Consider the following 17794-nt stretch of genomic DNA (forward strand, 5'->3'; position numbering starts at 1 on the left):
TAGCAATTTTCGCAAATACGTATCAAATTTTGGCTAGAGTTTTATGTTTCAGTGTGCCTTTTCTCAGTAATGAATAACAGGATAACTGCCAAAATTGATAGTTGTTAGTAGTTAATGGTATACAAGCGGATATATTTCATATATGGCTGTCTTCAAACGGAACCTAAAAAAAAAATTTATTTGTGCATGCACCATGCGAGAAAACAATTTTTTTTCTGTACTGGTTACGTCTAAGTAGAGATGAACCTGAAGATTTCATTTTTTCGGTCATTATCATAATAATCATATTATAATATTAGAGGTTCATGTTGTTGGCAACAAAAAACTTCACGGTGATCGGTTGAGCGCTTTTCTACAAAAGGTACATCAAATTCATTTTAAAAAATGAAAAAAAATGTCATTCCGAGAGGAGTAGATTTTTTTTAATGAGGAGAAAGGAGGAGAGGTCGGCCTGGAGAGCGTGTCTCTAGCCTGCCACTCCTCACTGGGAAAAGGGGAAGTGGGAAATACAGGGAAAGGTAGGTGGCGGGTGATTATGTTATGGTACAATGAGATACTATATACAGGTTGTCCAATATGCGGGTGCGCACTGAAGACGCAATACACGTAAGAGTAATCTTGTCCATACAAAAAGTAATCTTGTCACAAAAAGTTATTGCGCAAACACATTTCGCACTGACTGCACGTCATTCCGAGAAATACACGACTTGATATAGGTGTTAGCACACGTCAACTCCGCGTCTTCTTCCAAGTGAAGCTCACCTTCCTTGCATTTCTTTCACATAGCACACGATTGCGAAAAATTCCGAAGGATATTAATGTCAACAGAACGAAATCCCGACGTCCTTGCTCGGTCGACATTGAAACTGCCACATGGAGAACTTTCACCTATATATTTAAAAAGCGCGCTATACGACGTATATTGTTGTTGCTGCTCTTGTTGTTACTGGCATTTTTACAGCGAAGGCTGTATATGACTAACCTTCCGTAGTTATTTCGGCGTCCGGCAACATAAAACAAACCCATACGGGTGCAGTGCGGCGGTATGGTGGCCATGTAGCCACCATAGCGGCGGCGCAGATGTAAAAATGCGGAACAGATTAGATCTCTCTCTCTCTCTATATATATATATATATATATATATATAGTTTGTACGTCACCGGCCGTCTATGATAGTTGAAATAAAGATCTCACTTATATGTAAGTTGAAGTGTACAGCTTCTGACGTGCTCTTCCACAACGTGAAATTCAAATGAAGCTTTATTTGCTTACTATACCGAGTTGTTGCAAATGTTGCAAAGTAGGACAGGGCAAGTAAACGTTGCGCCGCCGGGCAAGGACGTCTCCCAGAAAGATTCCACGAGAGAGTCCATGATCCCATTTCTGTGCTGTGGCTCCCCTCTGGCTCCCTCCATTGCTGGAAACTTGCGGTGCGGAGGGCTGCGGGTAGCCGACTTATAATGTTGCATCGATGCTGGACACAGGCTGGGCATTTACACTCCCATGCGAGGTGGAAGACATTGGCTCGCTTTACGATGCCGCACCTCAAAACAACGATCCGTAGATTTGTCTGGTCCGATATGTCCGTTAGCGCATGCTCTTTGGTAGTGAATGGCCGCCTTCGCGGATAATATGTCCAGCATTAAGTTTTTCAATACCGCTTTGCGTGGTGCATTTCTTGTTCTTGTTTCCTAGTGAAATAGTGCAACCCACTCTGAGGGATCGGCCATGAATCGGCGCTGAAAAAACTGTTATAAATCTTTCTTTTTTTTTTGATAAAGTAAGGCATTTGTTTTTCTATAAAGTTCGCGATCGCATTACTTCTCTTTATCTAATATGACCCCAGCTGGATCTGACAGTGTCACTATTTTATGCTGTGTCCGCGCAATCAGGACCTTCTGCAGGGGCACGCAACTTTGTTTTTCACGTCCTTCGGCACTGTGCACCTACTAAACCGGCTTTTGTAGCACTGAATGTTGACCAATAAATAGTGCTAATAAGCACGCCGAAGCCCTACGTAATAAAACATTAAATCACTACATGAACATTGTGTATATATATGCCTCCACCCCATTTTCAGAACAAAGGGCGCACGCAGCAGCCGCGTCACATCAGGGATGAGCTTTGCACCGATCCTCACTGTCTTGCATACGTAGTCATGCTAACGGAAATTAAAATTTGCAGCCGGATATCTCGGAACACGGGCACGCTAGAAGAATTCTGCCGAGTGGAACTGTGTAGAATCACGACTGCCTCTAACTTTTCAACACAAACATGCCCGCTTACTGTTGTCACTAAAAATATAATTATTCAACTTTACTTGACCGGCAGACAGCGACAACTATCGTCTCACTTTGTGTCCCCCTGACTACATAACTTATTTGCATAGGTGAACTTCACCTACCTCCTAGCGCATAATTTTAAGAAAACCGTAAAACTTAGCCCTGTATATAAACATGATATTGAGCCGCAAAGCAGTGTCAGGGAGCGCATCTGTTCTGCCTATATATAAAACAATAAGCCACGACATGCAGCCCGTACAATGTTAACATTGAACAAGGAATGTCGCTGGAGCCAACGTTTCGACAAGAGAATTTTCCTCAGGTTCGGGTATAATGTAGGCCGAGAGTTACCTACCTATAAAACACGTATAGACCTCTTAATGGAACGGCGCATGATATTCAGCTTCTTTGATTTTCTTCAATTTGGATAACCAACACGTGGGAATGTGCCACTGTACGCGTATAGGCCAATTATTAGCCAGTCCTCCAGAATGGGTATGTTGCCACTCTGGCACAGTCGGTATAGAAGCCTTAAATGTTGCCCCTTCGCTGCCCCTTCGACGACTCGGACTTTAATGGCCTCTTTAAGAAGTCGCCTGTCAATTAAACGTGACATTTTTCTGGTGGAGGTGCTGGGTATTCTCGACCCATGCAACAGACCCCTCCCAGCAGCAGGAACGCTAGACCGATACCGGAGCTCGCGCCCCGCAAGCCGGAGCATCCAGGGATTGGCCCCCGAGTTTGAGCCTTTACCTGCGAGGACAACGACAACGTCAGCAGATATGGATGCTACCTCCGATACTACCACAACTAAACCTGCGACGGCTGCTCCGGTACCGACGTCAGCAGCCATAGAGCCGCTCTTCGAATTTCCAACGACAGCGTCACGATACCACCTGGTGCTAGTATAATGATTCCGGTAACGTCCGAGGACACATGCGAAGGCGAAATACTCGCAGAGTGCAACGTCTCTCTTCTACTTACCCTCGGAAATAGCGTGGCTCGAGGAATCATTGAAATTAGGGATGGCCAAGCTGATGTCTCGATCACTACACAAATGAACACCGACACCTGTAATTCCGTGGCACTGCCGTCGCTTACGCTGAAGCCTTGGAGGACGTCATTGAGTGTTTCGCTTGTGGAGAAAGCGGCAGCGATGGAGAATGCGTTACAAATATCGACATCAACAACGAGCCGTCGGAGGACAATAATGAGGCACTGTGACGACTGTTGTGTGAATTCAAGGACTGCTTCGCTCGATCGTCTAAAGTCAGTCAGACGCCAGTCATGCAGCACAGGATAATTACTTACGGCGATGCACGTCCTATTCACCAGCAGCCATATCGTGTTTCGCAGAAAAAACGTGAAGCAATTCAACAAGTCAAGGAGATGATTGACCGATGGCGTCATCCAACCTTCAAACAGTCCGTGGTCGTCACCGGTTGTCCTGGTAAAGAAGGACGGCACTCTCCGTTCCTGTGTTGATTACAGAAAACTCAACAACGTCACAAGGAAAGACGCCTATCCGTTGCCAGGCATAAATGACTCTCTCGACCGGCTACGGCGAGCCAGGTATTTTTCCTCCCTTGACTTCAAAAGTGGGTATGCCCACTGACAGATGAGGTGGACGAGCGTGACCGGGAGAAAACAGCCTTTGTTACTCCGGATGGACTCTACGCGAGTTCCGAGTACATCCGTTCGGGTTGTGCTCCGCTCAGGCAACTTTCCAACGGATGATGGACACTGTGCTAGCCGACCTAAAATGGCAAACCTGTCTCGTCTACCTGGATGATGTGGCCGCATTTTCAGGCAGCTTCTGCGGACATCTTAATCGACTGCGGCAAATGTTCGAGGCAATCCGATCGGCCAGCCTCACGTTAAAGCCTCAGAAATGTCACTTCGGTTATGAAGCACTGAACTTCCTTGGACATGTCGTGAGCGTGGAAGGCGTCTGTCCCGATCGCGAGAAAACTGCCGCTGTAGCTGCTTTCCAGACTCCTACAGACAAGAAAAGCGTTCGACGCTTCCTGGGACTGTACGCAATTTTTCTAAAATTGCCGAACCACTTACTCATCTCACTAGAGACGACACTCCGTTCATGTTGAAGCTCTGAACAAGAAGCGGCTTTCAATGAGCTTCGACACCGCCTGGCATCGCCCCCTGCTCTTGGGCACTTCGACGAAGAAGCCGAAACGGAAATACATGCCGACGCCAGTAACGTCGGTCTGGGTGCGGTGCTCGTACAGCGGCAGGAGAACGGCGAAATGGTCATAGCTTACGCCAGTTCCACCCTATCATGACCCGAGTCCAATTACGCTACCACGGAGAAAGAGTGTCTTGCCGTCGTATGGGCACTTGCCAAGTTCCGACCTAATTCTCTGTGGCCGCCCATTCCGGGTCGTGACGGATCATCACTCCTTATGCTGGCTGGCAAACCTAAGAGACCCTTCTGGACGACTGGCACGGTGGAGCCTGCGCCTGCGGGAATACGACATGACCATCGTGTACAAGTCAGGCCGCACACACGACAATGCCGACACATTGTCGCACGTGCGCCTGTTAAACCTGCCGATCGACACACCGAAGATGACAACGCTTTTCTCGGCGCCATAAGCTAGGCAGACGTAGCTATACACGGCAGCGAGCAGATTGTGAACTGCGACCTATCATTGAACATCTAGAAGGTCACAACGTGCGTCTGCCCCCATAAATTGCTCGCGGATTCTCGTCGTTTTGTTTGCGACAGGGCATCTTATACAAGAAGAATTCTGCTGCCAGCAACAAAACCTGTATTTTGGTCGTACCAGCAGAGCTCCGTGACGAAATCCTGTTCGCATGCCACGTCGAGCCTGCGTCTGGCCACTTGGGTTTCACCGGAACCCTAGGGTACGGAAATCGTACTACTGGCCGAAACTCACCAGTTGTTGTGTTGAAAGATACGTCCAAGCCTACCGTGAATGTCAGCGCCGAAAGTTGCCCAATGTGAAACCCGTGGGATTGCTGAATCCTATCGAGCCGCCTCGAGGGCCCTTCGATCAATTCGGCATGGACCTCCTGGGCCCGTTTCCGTTGTCTATTTCCGGAAACGAGTGGATCATCATCGCCACAGACTATTTAACCCGCTATGCTGAAACAAAGGATCTTCCTATAGAGGCACAGCTTCTGAGGTTTCACAGTTTTTCGTACAGAACATCGTACTACGTCATGGCACCCCAACCTGTGTCATCACAGATCGAGGGTAGGCGTTTACGGCAAGGCTGCTTGAAGTTTTTCAAGTGAGTTACACCACGCACCGAAAAACGACTGCCTATCATCCGCAAGCAAATGGCTTGACCGAAAAGCTTAACAAAACGATGACCGACATGTTGTCGATGTACATAGACGTGCAGCACAAGACGTGGGACGAGGCACTACCGTTCGTCACGTTTGCGTACAATACCGCTACGCAAGAGACCACACGCTTCACGCCGTTTTCTCTTGTTTACGGTCGTGAAGTTCAGACGATGTTAGAAGCCATGTCACGATGTGACTATTCTGACAGTCTTGATGAAGACACCGAGCGTTTTGTGCAGCGTGCCAAGGAAGCACTCCAACTGGCTCGAGTAAACATCAGGAAACAACAGTGATCCGCCACCGACAAGTTACACTGGGTGACCAAGTGTTAGTTTGTTGTAACCCCGTCCGCCGTAAAGGCCTTTCGGAAAAACTTCTTAGCCGGTACTTCGGCCCTTACAAAGTGCTTCGGCGAGTGAGCGACCTCAATTATGAAGTTCTTCCGGATGGCACTCAGCCAGCACGACGCCGACAACCGTGGCCCGAGATTGTGCACGTCGTGCGGTTAAAACCACATCGCACACCATAACAGTCACGGTTTTCTGACCACTGCGTTTGTCCTGGGACAAGTCTTTCTGCCCGTCAACGTTTTGTTTAGCATCGAGTCGATGCTCGTCTGGGAGGAGGGGTAATGCCACGCGCTTGTGCCACGCGCTTGGCCACTTGCTCCCAAAACAAGACGAGGACGGGCTAGCTCACGAGCTCGCGCCGTGGTCTTTTTCTCGCTGCTGCGCTGCCCCTTCGATGACTCGGACTTTAACGACTTCTTTTAGAAGTCGCCTGTCAATTAAACGTGACAATATGATGGCATGCTTGTCACTATCCTATTGTCAAGACGAGACTGCATGCAATTCTTTTCTCACTGAGGCTATGCGAAAAGCGACAGTAAGACATTAGGCACAACAAAATTGCCACAAACGCGATAGGATCGATCCCCATAGCCTATTTCTGACGCCGTGTGGCATCCAACATAGCCATGCGACCCTCCTGCACAGGCAAAGACTAGGCGTTCCTTTTATACCCGACAATATTTGCATCGCATCCGACACGCGGACTCGCCACACTGTGATGCATGCAAAGTACTTGAGACAAAGCACATATATACTTATTGCTTGTTTAACTGTTTGCGGTATAGGTACTGACCTCTCCGATCGTTAGCGCCAATTAACAACAGGCTGTTGAGTGAAAATGTGTTACTGGGCCCGTGACCGGACATAATACCAACGAAGCGAGCCATCAATGCTCTCTTACAATTATTAGTTCACACAGGCCCAGATTCAAGGCTATGAACGGGCCCTTCGGACACGAACGTGTATATAATCGCATTCTAATGTCGTTCCTCCTCATAACTCCTCATACCTCTGTTTTCCTCCTCTTCCCCTTCCCTATATGAGCAGAGTAGCAGGCTAGAGGATTCTCTAGCCTGCATAATTATGACATGCGGGATATGCCCTCTGATAGCAGCTGCAATTGGTTGTAGGTATTCTGCGACTTCGTAGCGTTCGGGTAGCCAGCGTGCCTCATGGTCAGATCGTGGTATTAGCAAGTAAAAACACCATAACTTTTTTAAAGTAAATCAAATTAATTTCTTTGGCTATTTATGTCGTTTTAAAGTGACTAGAGCTTTCTTTGGTACTTTCGCCCGCTTACGTACTCGAACGGGCGCAGTTGTCGCCGAACAGCTCTTTGAGACGCACGTACGTGCTGTCGCACGAAAGCTTCCCTTTTCTCCACTGGCGTCACATGAATCTGTCGGCACTGCGCATACTGCACTGCTCTGATAGAATACTCCTGTTGCCGTTTCGTTATCACCACGATATCGGTGGCCCTTTGCAGGTTCTCAAAACCTAGAGCGACGGGGAGCGATGTCGCCACGTTGAAACACTCAGCGCAACGCTCTCTGCTGCCGCAACACAGTGGGTGCAGGGCAAGAGTGCTTGCTTCTGCACATCAGAAAGTGAAACGCGCCCTTCACACTTAAATTAGGAGCGCGAAATTATCACAAATGTGCTTCCCCCTGATTTGTTTCCAATGCACTGCAAGGAAACCTTTTCCTAGCTAATACTTGTCATTCCGATGATTTGACGTGCCGCCCGTGCTTCAAAAGTGACTGCCCAGTTAACAGCTGCCGCCATCGAGCACCTCGTCGGTCGAACTCGTCAGAAAAGACCGTTTTGCTTATATGCCGTGTTCAGCGCTACAAAGGACATCATGCAATTGCACTTTATCGCGGAAATTAAATTGAGTGGTATATTGCACGTATAACTGTGGCACTGCCGGAGCACTTTCAATGACCAGTCAAAGTTGTGTGCAAGCCCCATCATGCACCATGCATGTAGTACTTATCGGGTTCCTTCACTTCAACATAACCACCACGTAGCACATGAGGACACAGACAACCTCGCAACTCATGTTTTATTGCAGAAATTAAGCCGTGCTTTCACAACCAGTGCTTGTCGTGCTAGCTTATTTCACATTGCAGTGTACGTACTCGTATTAATTTCCAAATAATAGGGCTGCCTCTGAATGACATATTTTCAATTACATATATATATATATATATATATATATATATATATATATATATATATATATATATTGGTAGCCCACGTGCTTTCTTTTTCTTGTCTTTCTTCCGTTTTCGTGAGCTTTACAACATTTTCTTGTTCTACGGGAATTTCAGTCACGACTTATATAGTCCTTATATTTATTATTTTTGCATAGAAAACGACGTCACCGATACGAAGTGATACACAAACACGCCTGTGAGTGCGTTTGCGACACAAAATGTTCAGTCTATAGTTGCACGCACACACGGTTTTCTTTCTTTCTTTCTTTTTCTTTTTTTTTTTTTTTTTTTTTACAGTATACTCACACTGCCCTTTCATGTTTGGGCCACACCATTTCTCACACATGGGTCCTTATGCAGCGCATATGTGGCGCCCGCGGTTATACCAAGCTGCACGGTCGCCATCGTAAGCGCTAATTGGCAGCTCTGCGGTTGCCTCACTGAGCTTCAATCGCCGCCAAATTCGTGAACACCTGCGAAGTCGTCAAAGAACTCTGCTCTTCCTGGTACTCCCTCAAATTCTGAAGCACGTATCCGGGCTTCTTCTTTGCGAAAAACGATGTCTCTGGAAGGAACCCAGAACGTGTAATGAATAAACGTAAAATGTGACCGCAAGCAACAGATTTGCTATGATGAGGAAGTGAGAGCAGTTTTATACCTTTCAAAATGAATCCGGAATCTTTAATCGTCAGCTTTTTGTTCCTCCAAGACAGGTAGAGCAGCAAAAATGTGCCAGCGTAAAACTCATTCACAACATCCATGACGTCATTTCTTTCGTTACAGCACCTGCGCGTAATTCAACGCTTTTAATATATTTTCAGTTCATGTAACTAAGGGTATTCTTAAACACAAGCTCAAACGTATGCTATGCAGCTTCCCTGCCTTCCAAGATTACCTCTGTGCCAAAAACGTATCCTAACCCTCCCCCGTGCGTGCGTGTGTGTGTGTGGGGGGGGGGGGGGGGCAGAGCTAGAGTGTCTAGTGTGTCCAAACTATAGCAAGATTAGAAAGAAAAAAAAAACGATGCACATTAAAAGCAAACGTATGTCAGGTATGTGCCAGTCGATTCTTAATTCGTCCTGCGTAAGTATATAGCTGCAGTTGCAGAAGCAACAAGAATTTCATGGCGAGAATTACCAACCTTTAAAATCAACTGGCGACAAGTCAAACAGATAATTCTAAATACCGGTTCATTCGAACAAACCAATCATAAGAAATGAATCGTTAAAACGTGCGCCCGTTTAATTTTCAGGTTTCTGCGCATGTAGACGGCTGCGCGACCAATAGGCAACAACCACGCAATCACAGCTCTCATACTCCGAATGTTCTTGCGTGGGTATTTTGTTCATCCTTTAACCTTTCGTAAAGCATGTGCCCACGCCTGAATTCATCTATAGTTGGGCATAAGCTGGAATAATTATTCTTTTTTCTCATCTCTTCGTGCGGAACGTTGCGTCGAAAGGCAGCCTAGTATAAATGGAGCTCTCGATCCGCTAAACCGTTGCTAAGTTTCGTAGTGCGGCGCTTTCTGGCCAAAAACTCATTAATCAATCAATCAGTTTCGCATTGGGTTTTGTTTAGTGCCATTCGTGGGGATGTGGTGTTTGCGCGTTTCGTCCATGATAAATCAGGAGTACAAGTTGTCTGCGGAGATGCCAAAGAAAACTGTAGGGCCGGTATAATGTAAGGATTCATTTCGCCCGATTCTACCCCTTCCTTATCAACACGCACGTCCATTCACGTGGCCGGCCGATGCCGGTGATAACGTGGGTGGACCGCCACTCAAGCCACTGTCCAAGCGCGAAAAGGAATATAGCATTAGAATAGAATCGTTACATTATACCGGCATTTTGTTTGCAAGAAAAAGAAAGAAGGAAAAAAAAAAAGGTGGTACGGTATGTCACCCAAAGAAAAATATTAAATTCCGGGGCCTTACGTGCCAAAACCCCGACATGGCGAGCCATATAGCGTGGGTTTCAGCGAACACTTTCAAAAATGCTTAGAGGTTGCCTGCGACAGACAGCACAACTGTAGTCACTGCATCGCCTCCGCAGCGTGCTGCGAGGCGATGGCCATCACCGCGTGCACGACGCGCGTGTGTGTGTTGTTTGTGTTCACCGCGGGCTCCACTGACCGCTGCAGCGGTTATCCGCGCTTTGTGCTATTCGTGTATCTGTGCGACGTCTTCTCATCATCCGTGGGGCCTGCGCTGCTGAGCCAGGCGCATTCTCTCCGTATAGGTGTGAAACGTAAGCGAAAAAAAAAATCAAATTACGGGGTTTTACGTGCCAAAACCACGATGTGATTATTACGCACGCCGTAGTGGGGGACTCCGCAAATTTGGACCACCCGGAGTTCTTTAACATACACTCAAATCTAAGTACACGGGTGCTTTCGCACTTCGCCCCCCATCAAAATGCGGCCGCCGTGGCCGGGATTCGATCCCGCGACCTTGTGCTCAGCAGCCCAACACCATAGCCACTAAGCAACCAGGGCGGGTAAGAGAGACGTAAGCGAACATTTATGGAAGGGAAGGGATTCCTCCCGCATTCGTGGCTTGTCACTGACAATGTTCATTGCAGTGATAAAAGGCCGTGCGCACCTGATTCCCAGTGAAAAGCAGAACCACTCGCTGCACGCGTTCAGCGAGCGCACACCGTGACGAACTCTCTGGCAAATTCGCGAAACCACAAGATCCCGAATGCAGCGTATTTACTACTCCATCCGGGGAGCTTTTTGAAAACAGCACAGCTGCCCGCGAACAGGCTGTCGTTCCATTTTCATTTAAAGCGACATCTTTGTGAACTCTCTCGCACTTGGATCCGTGGAACCGTGGCTGTTGTAGCTGCCTTGCCGAATAGAGCACGTGCGCGGGCGCACGAATCAAAACCGGTCAACGATAGTGAACCTTGCCGCTCTTTTCCGCGTCGTACTTGTGTATGCTTACACTCCTCCTTGCCATTCTTCCCTCGACAAACGTCGAACATCGACTTCGTCCTCGCGACGTCACTGCGTCAACGTCTCACAGCGTGCATTAACTGATGTTTGCATTTCGGCGTAGCTTGTGAACAGTGTAGGGCATGTGAACAGTGTAGGGCATAGACATTAAACATTGTATATGTACAAGTTGCATGGGATAACAATAAATACAATTGTACGCATGCCATTTAGGTTTATACTATTTAATTAACCGCTTCACACAGATTCCGAGATGGGCGTCGGACCTGCATAACTTTTTTTTTTCGAGAATTCTCTTATGAACAAGTAAAATAGAACTGCACAAAGGATAGCGTGCCAAAAACAAATGCATATGGTATTATGAAAAGTGAACTAAACTATTGCACTGAAACATCAACCGTCGAACGAAGTTAAGAAGTTAGCCAATTAGTCACTATAGTCGGGTACAACTTTAGAAGGTAGCGGCATTTGCCCCTTAAAGGTGGATGTACGCAAGTCTCCACCAATGGGCGCGCACTCTAGACTGACGTCATGACCCGGACCCGGCTATTGTACCCGGCTATAGTAATCAAACTATTAGGATGAAGGCACAGTACTGTCGGCTTCTCCGTACGGCTGCTAGCAACATTCAGTTGGTCTCATCCACATAGAGAGCATTTACGTATTTTTTTATTTCCTTGAAGCATGGCAACAATTCGTATATCGTCTACATCCACAGGCAATGATTAAACCCACGACGTGGAGCTAGAATTGAATGAATTATCGGCCGCGGTGCCCATTTTATTTATTTATTTATTTATTTATTTATTTATATTTCAATCCCCTCTTTGGGAATTTTAGCAGGTGTGTTACACAAATGCAATAATGAACCGAATTTGCTCAAAGGAACAATACAAGTTGCATGTATCCTGACAGTTGAGACAGCATGTAAAACAATTAGACTAAACTAGATAAATAATGATGTCAGTGTCGACGGGCCATTAAGGACCACCCAAAACACCAACAAATAGCGAAAAAAAAATGCGGGCACATTATTTCATCCTTAGCGCCACTCTGGTCAAAACATTATCCAGCAAGTAAGTTCCGAGACAGAAATATGCACAGCCGTTCGGGTGACCGGGTAAATTTGTGCTCGGTTGGGGTGACCCAGCGGTGACCGACTGGGTCGTGGTGACGACTGACCGGATAGACACGTACTGTGTGAATTTAATCCAGCTCTATATGTCAAATTCACAATGGTAACAGCGCGAACAAGACGGCGACGGAGTGAAAGGACAAGGGACGAGCGCCGACCAGCGCTATACAGGATATGCCGATAGGATATACTACAGGATATGCCGACCAGCGCTCGCCCTGTGTCCTTTCGCTCAGTCGCCGTCTTGTTCGCGCTGTTACCACTATGAATGTGTACCAACTCGCCCAACTTTCCACTTTAACACACTATATGTCAAACACTTGGCCGAAGGTTCTGAACCCACAAGGGACGAAAATTCACGTACACAGCCTGACTGCTTGAAGCAGCCTTTAAACCTGCGTATACGCACCTGTTCAGTACCTCCTCCCTGAGGGCCTCTATGGACACCTTTGTGATGTTGAGGCTCATCAGAGCAAACGGGAAGTTCTGAAAAGAAAATAGGCAGCGTCTCTTCCAGCTAGCGCATCCAGGTGGATGTTCAGGGCCGCAAATAACTAATTATAATCATTACTTATCTTCCATAGTTCTGTTAGTTGACTTCTCTAAAAAGATCCCCAGCCAACACACCCCAAACCAAGAAAAAAAGAATGCAAAGAAAAGAAAGAATGCAAAGAAAAGAAAGAAAACTTGGTCACACGATATACATGCTGTCTCTCAAGCGCGGAGCGCTCGCTGTCCGCGTTTGCGCGCGCGCGTTTACAAGGCTGGAGAGTACCCGGCAATATTTCAACTCTGAACAAAATAATTGGCGTGCGTAACGTGTACACGAGAGCAAACTGTCTGCCACTAGCAAAAGACGTTAAAAAAACAGTGGCAATTTAGCGCGCTGCCTCTTCGAGGAGCGACCACCGTCATTTCCACTGATATATATATATATATATATATATATATACTTCTAATGCTAACGAATTCACAATGGTTTACAACAAGCGTATTACTGAAGTGGTGATACTATTACGATTTCTGCTAGGCAGACGCGACCTTCACTATACTCCTCGGCTTCAATTTCGCAATTACAACATGTGCCCTAAAGTGAGTAATTTAATAGTTAGCTAGCACATTTCGAACAATTAAGGAAATTATCGCTGAACATTTCCTTATTGATATGTCCGACTAACCTTGTAGTCTATCTGAAAAAAAAAAGAAAAACGGCGGGTGCCTAGATATGACAGTTTATTTTAAATGAAAGTGTTCCACATAAAATGAAACATCTCATATATTACCATATATACGTGTCTGGATGCACAGATTACAGCAGCGTTACGAGGGGCCAGATTCTGCGTAAATATGTTAGTTCCAGAGGAGATTCGAACGTATTGTTATAACATCCGTGAAAATCGTTCCCCAGACTGAACGTTTGCTCGCTACAGAACAGTGAAATTTCTCTTCACGGCTTGTTCTTTCTCGAGTGTCGGGAAGGTGCTTAAAGCGCATAATCCGAAGGCAAACTGCACACAGAAATTGTGAAACATGCTAGAAATGGTTGACCAAAAAAACAAGCATTCTCTATACGATGTGAGCGATGCACCTATGATTGCCAACCTCAAGGGAGTAGTTTAACAATTGTCACTTCAGAAGGACCAACTCTTGGACTAGTTGGTCTGACATGTTGACAGTATAAAACTAAGCGCGAATAAATTTGAACAACACACGTCCGTAAGTTAGATAACCGTCGGACCATTAGGGTTACAGAATGGGTGCCAAGAGAAGGGAAGTGCAGTCGAGGACGGCAGAAGAGTAGGTGGGGCGATGAAATTAGGAAATTTGCGGGCGCTAGATAGAATCGGTTGGCGTAGGACAGGGGTAATCGGAGATCGCAGGAAGAGGCCTTCGTCCTGCAGTTGACTTAAAATAGGTTGTTGTTGGTGGTGATGATGATGACACATGGAACAGACGAGGACAAGCGCGCTGGTATACCAACTGTTAATTCCTATCAACACACTACCGATTTATAAGCTCTTTCGAGCACATCCGTCAAGCCACTTCTTGAAGCGAAAGTGCGAAGCCGTATCAGCTACAACTATCGCGCATATGTCAGAAGTAATTCCTCCAGAAAATCAAGCTCGGCATTGTGCAAAACAGCAGACGCCTCGAAAAAGCAGATAATGGAATGCTTGTTAATAAAGACGGCCTCCAAAGCCAACCGAGCCGTGTTACTTGCAGATCTGCCTAGAATTGTTGCCTCAAGAAGGAGCGTATCGCATCCACGCCCCGTAATATATCGACACTGCCAAATGCGCAAGCTTGTCGTCTTTCTGCCTAGCTTTTAGAGCATGCATGCTCCCTAAGTCAGCCGTTTACACACCGGTCGGTCTGCCCGATGTAAACCTTCCCACATGCCATAGGATTTATAAGCACGAGAGAGCTTATAAATGGGTGGTGTGTTTACAGGAATAAACAGTTAGTAGTAGCGCTTGTCCTTGCCTGTTCAATGTGTATTTGTCTAATTTATTCGCGGTTATTTTTACAGTCGACAAGTGTCACACTGGTCACGACTACTACAACCCTTGTCTTTACAGCGAAACAACTGATTTGCCTAGAACGGTCATACCTATAAAGTAATTATTGCCTTTAGTACTGATTGCAATATGTAAATCATATAATGTTGTTGCTACCTTCTGATTTGTTGATACACTTGTAAGCCTCCATTATCTCTGTCCAGAAATTATTGGGCTTCCAACAACTTATTCTGGCTTTACTAATAAGTATGCTACTTGATAATTACATAATAATAATAATAATAATAATAATAATAATAATAATAATAATAATATCCACTGCAGGACGGAGACCCCTCCTAGCGATCCCCAATCACCTTTGTCTTGCGCCCGCTGACCCGCATCTTACGCCCGCAAATTTTCTGATTTCATCGCATCACCTAATTCCCTGCCGTCCTCGATTACGCTTCCCTTCTCTTGGAATCCATTATGTAACTCTAATGGTCCCCCGGTTATCTGCCATACGCATTACAGCTCCATTTTTTGCTCTTAATGTAACTAAAATATCAGCTATTCCCGTTTGCTCTCTGATCCACACCGCTATCTTCCTGTCTCTTGATGTTACTCCTAACAATTTTCGTTCCACAGTTCGTTGCACGGTTCTTAACTTCTCAGGCTTCTTTGTTAACGTCGAAGTTCCTGCCACATATGTCAGTACTGATAGAATGAAATGATTGTACACTTTTCTTTTCAGGGATAGCGGTAAGCTGTCGGTCATTATTTGGTAAGGCTTGCCGTATGCGCTCCGACCCATCTTTCTTAATCTTCTGTAAATTTCCTCCTTGTGATCAAGATCCCCACTTAGTAATGGGCCTAGATAAACGTACGCTTGCGAATATTCTAGAGGCTGACTGCCAATCATGAATTCTTGTTCTCTTAATTGCCAGGCTATTGAACATTATCTTTGACTTCTGTACAACCCTACTGTGTTGCTCAACAGGACAATCTCACATGAAAAACGAGGTTGCTTATATATTCGCAGTTGATCCTCACTCCTAATCCTTCCCAGTCTAATAGTTTGGATACTTCTTCTAAACATGCAATGAATAGCATTGGAGAGATTGTGTCTCCCTTACTTGACCCCTTCCTCGATCGGTATTTTTCCCTTTTTCTTCTAGAGAATTAAGATAGCTGAGGAGACTTTCTAGATAGGTGGCGAGATATTTACGCGCGTTTCCTGTTCTCATTGACTATGCAAGGCCTCCGGAACTGCTGGTATCTCTACCGAATCAAATTCCTTTCCGTAATTTATAAAATAGTTAAAATTACAATATTATAGCTCAAGAGAAGTCAATTTAGCTATGTAATGACGTGGTGCAACGTCACACCCCTCCCCCCCCTCCCTCCCCCCAAGAAAAAAGAGAAAAAGAACTGTCACAATGGTAAACGGATATTAGTGACCGCTTGACGCCGCCCATCGGCAGGAAAAATTGAGGCTGAAATAGGTCAAAAGCGGCGTGTAAGGGGCAAAAAAGCGCAAACACAAAGACAGCACAAAAGCCAGCATTATTAGAATTTTTTACAACCTATTACAGTTGAGTGATAAATAGACACAGACCTGTTCTCGATCGCGCGAAAGGCTGTAAATGTCGTTAACGAGTTCTATGTTCCCAAAGCCTGTAGTCAAGAAGAGAAGGTGCAGTATACCAAGTAGACCGACGCCCCTCAAGTCAGTGGCTGGGTCGTTTCCTGCGGAGTGACAATATATTTGGAATCTGCACGACAACTGGCCAGTGTAAGAAAGCTTGCTACCTTGGAACCCGATTCTCTCCCAATGACTGCCGTACCTCGGGCAGTCATATACAGTGTTCGTGAGTTTCCTGTAGATTGTCTGCAGAATCTCCAAATGCAGCGTGTTCTCGTTATCGAATGGACCTGAGAGGATCATAAAAAAGCACGTGTTACGGCCTGTTCACACGCTACCCCAGATGGTGTTTTGATGCGAAACTCAAGCATACACTGGGCCAAGGCGAAAGTGAAGTCTCTGGCCGGCACTAGCCCCAACTTCAAGCGCGGCGGACCGAAAAGGCAGTGCAAAATCAGTTTGATCCCTCTCCGCTGGATCACAGGCCTGATGGCAGACTGCGTGCGAAAGTAGGTTTCTAATGAACACGAACGTGTGATGCTATAGCATGCACGTTTGACTCGGCAAGCTTACCATGACGGAACTCAGGTCTCTCTCCTTGAAGTGGCAAAGCGCTTCTTCATACGTGATAATACGCGAACAAAATGTCACAGTCCCTATACCTAAAAGAATTACAAATAAGGAGGTGTTGTGCAGGTTTCGCAGAGAGACATATGGTGCTTACCGACAACATTCGTTACTTTTTCCCACTCTTCTTGGACCGCGCGCTGTTCCTCTTGCGCTCTTAAGGAATCTTAGAGGTGAAAACTTGATTTATTCTCTTTATTTTTTTTTCGTTTAGCAATAATTGTCAATTGGTGGAAGTGGTCTTACCGAATTCTGCGCGCTTAAAGAACGCCGGTGTACTGAGGTCGGCCGGGTCCTGAAATTAGAACAACGCAATAATTAGCGCTGGTCAAGTACCCATCTCCTGTACTCCGTGAGCACCACATCGCCGAACTGCATGCGATGAAACTGAAGCATGAAGCTCAACTTTCCAACGACGGCATTCGCCAAGTTTCACCACGATGCCACGCTTATGCGGGCGCCACGTAACGCTAAAACTCCGCGCAGTTAGATGTGCACAGACTCACGACGGAAGTGCCACGCTCTGCGCTAAAGCCGCGTTCACGGAGCGCACATTTCCGCGGAGAGGTGAAACGGTGTCACCGGCGTTATACCGTTTCGTCGCTCTCCTCCGGTTCCAGTGGCCATGTGTCCATTTTGGCCCGGAGACTGTTTGGACGTTGCCTAGACAACGCGCTCGTTGGGATCCCGTTTGGGAAGGGTGCGAGGTTCTTGAAATGGTTATCGAAGGCAGAAGGCGCTACTGCT

The 17794-nt window shown here is 46.3% G+C and overlaps 1 protein-coding gene across 1 annotated transcript; it reads right to left on the reverse strand.

Annotated features, from left to right (window-relative positions):
* Positions 1–8244: 8244 nt before the first annotated feature.
* On the reverse strand, positions 8245–17720 carry LOC126543931 (ELMO domain-containing protein 3-like). The gene is made up of 10 exons (XM_055061421.2): positions 17641–17720; positions 17294–17342; positions 17145–17213; positions 16994–17082; positions 16794–16917; positions 16588–16710; positions 16394–16524; positions 12687–12763; positions 8843–8970; positions 8245–8749 (listed from the first exon to the last, which is right to left on the reverse strand). Exons 1-10 carry the CDS (start codon positions 17680–17682, stop codon positions 8622–8624), a joined length of 960 nt encoding a protein of 319 aa, XP_054917396.2. The 5' UTR covers positions 17683–17720; the 3' UTR covers positions 8245–8621.
* Between the last annotated feature and the right edge of the window lie 74 nt (positions 17721–17794).

Source organism: Dermacentor andersoni, chromosome 1, assembly GCF_023375885.2.
Source record: "Dermacentor andersoni chromosome 1, qqDerAnde1_hic_scaffold, whole genome shotgun sequence".
NCBI classification, from domain to species: domain Eukaryota; kingdom Metazoa; phylum Arthropoda; class Arachnida; order Ixodida; family Ixodidae; genus Dermacentor; species Dermacentor andersoni.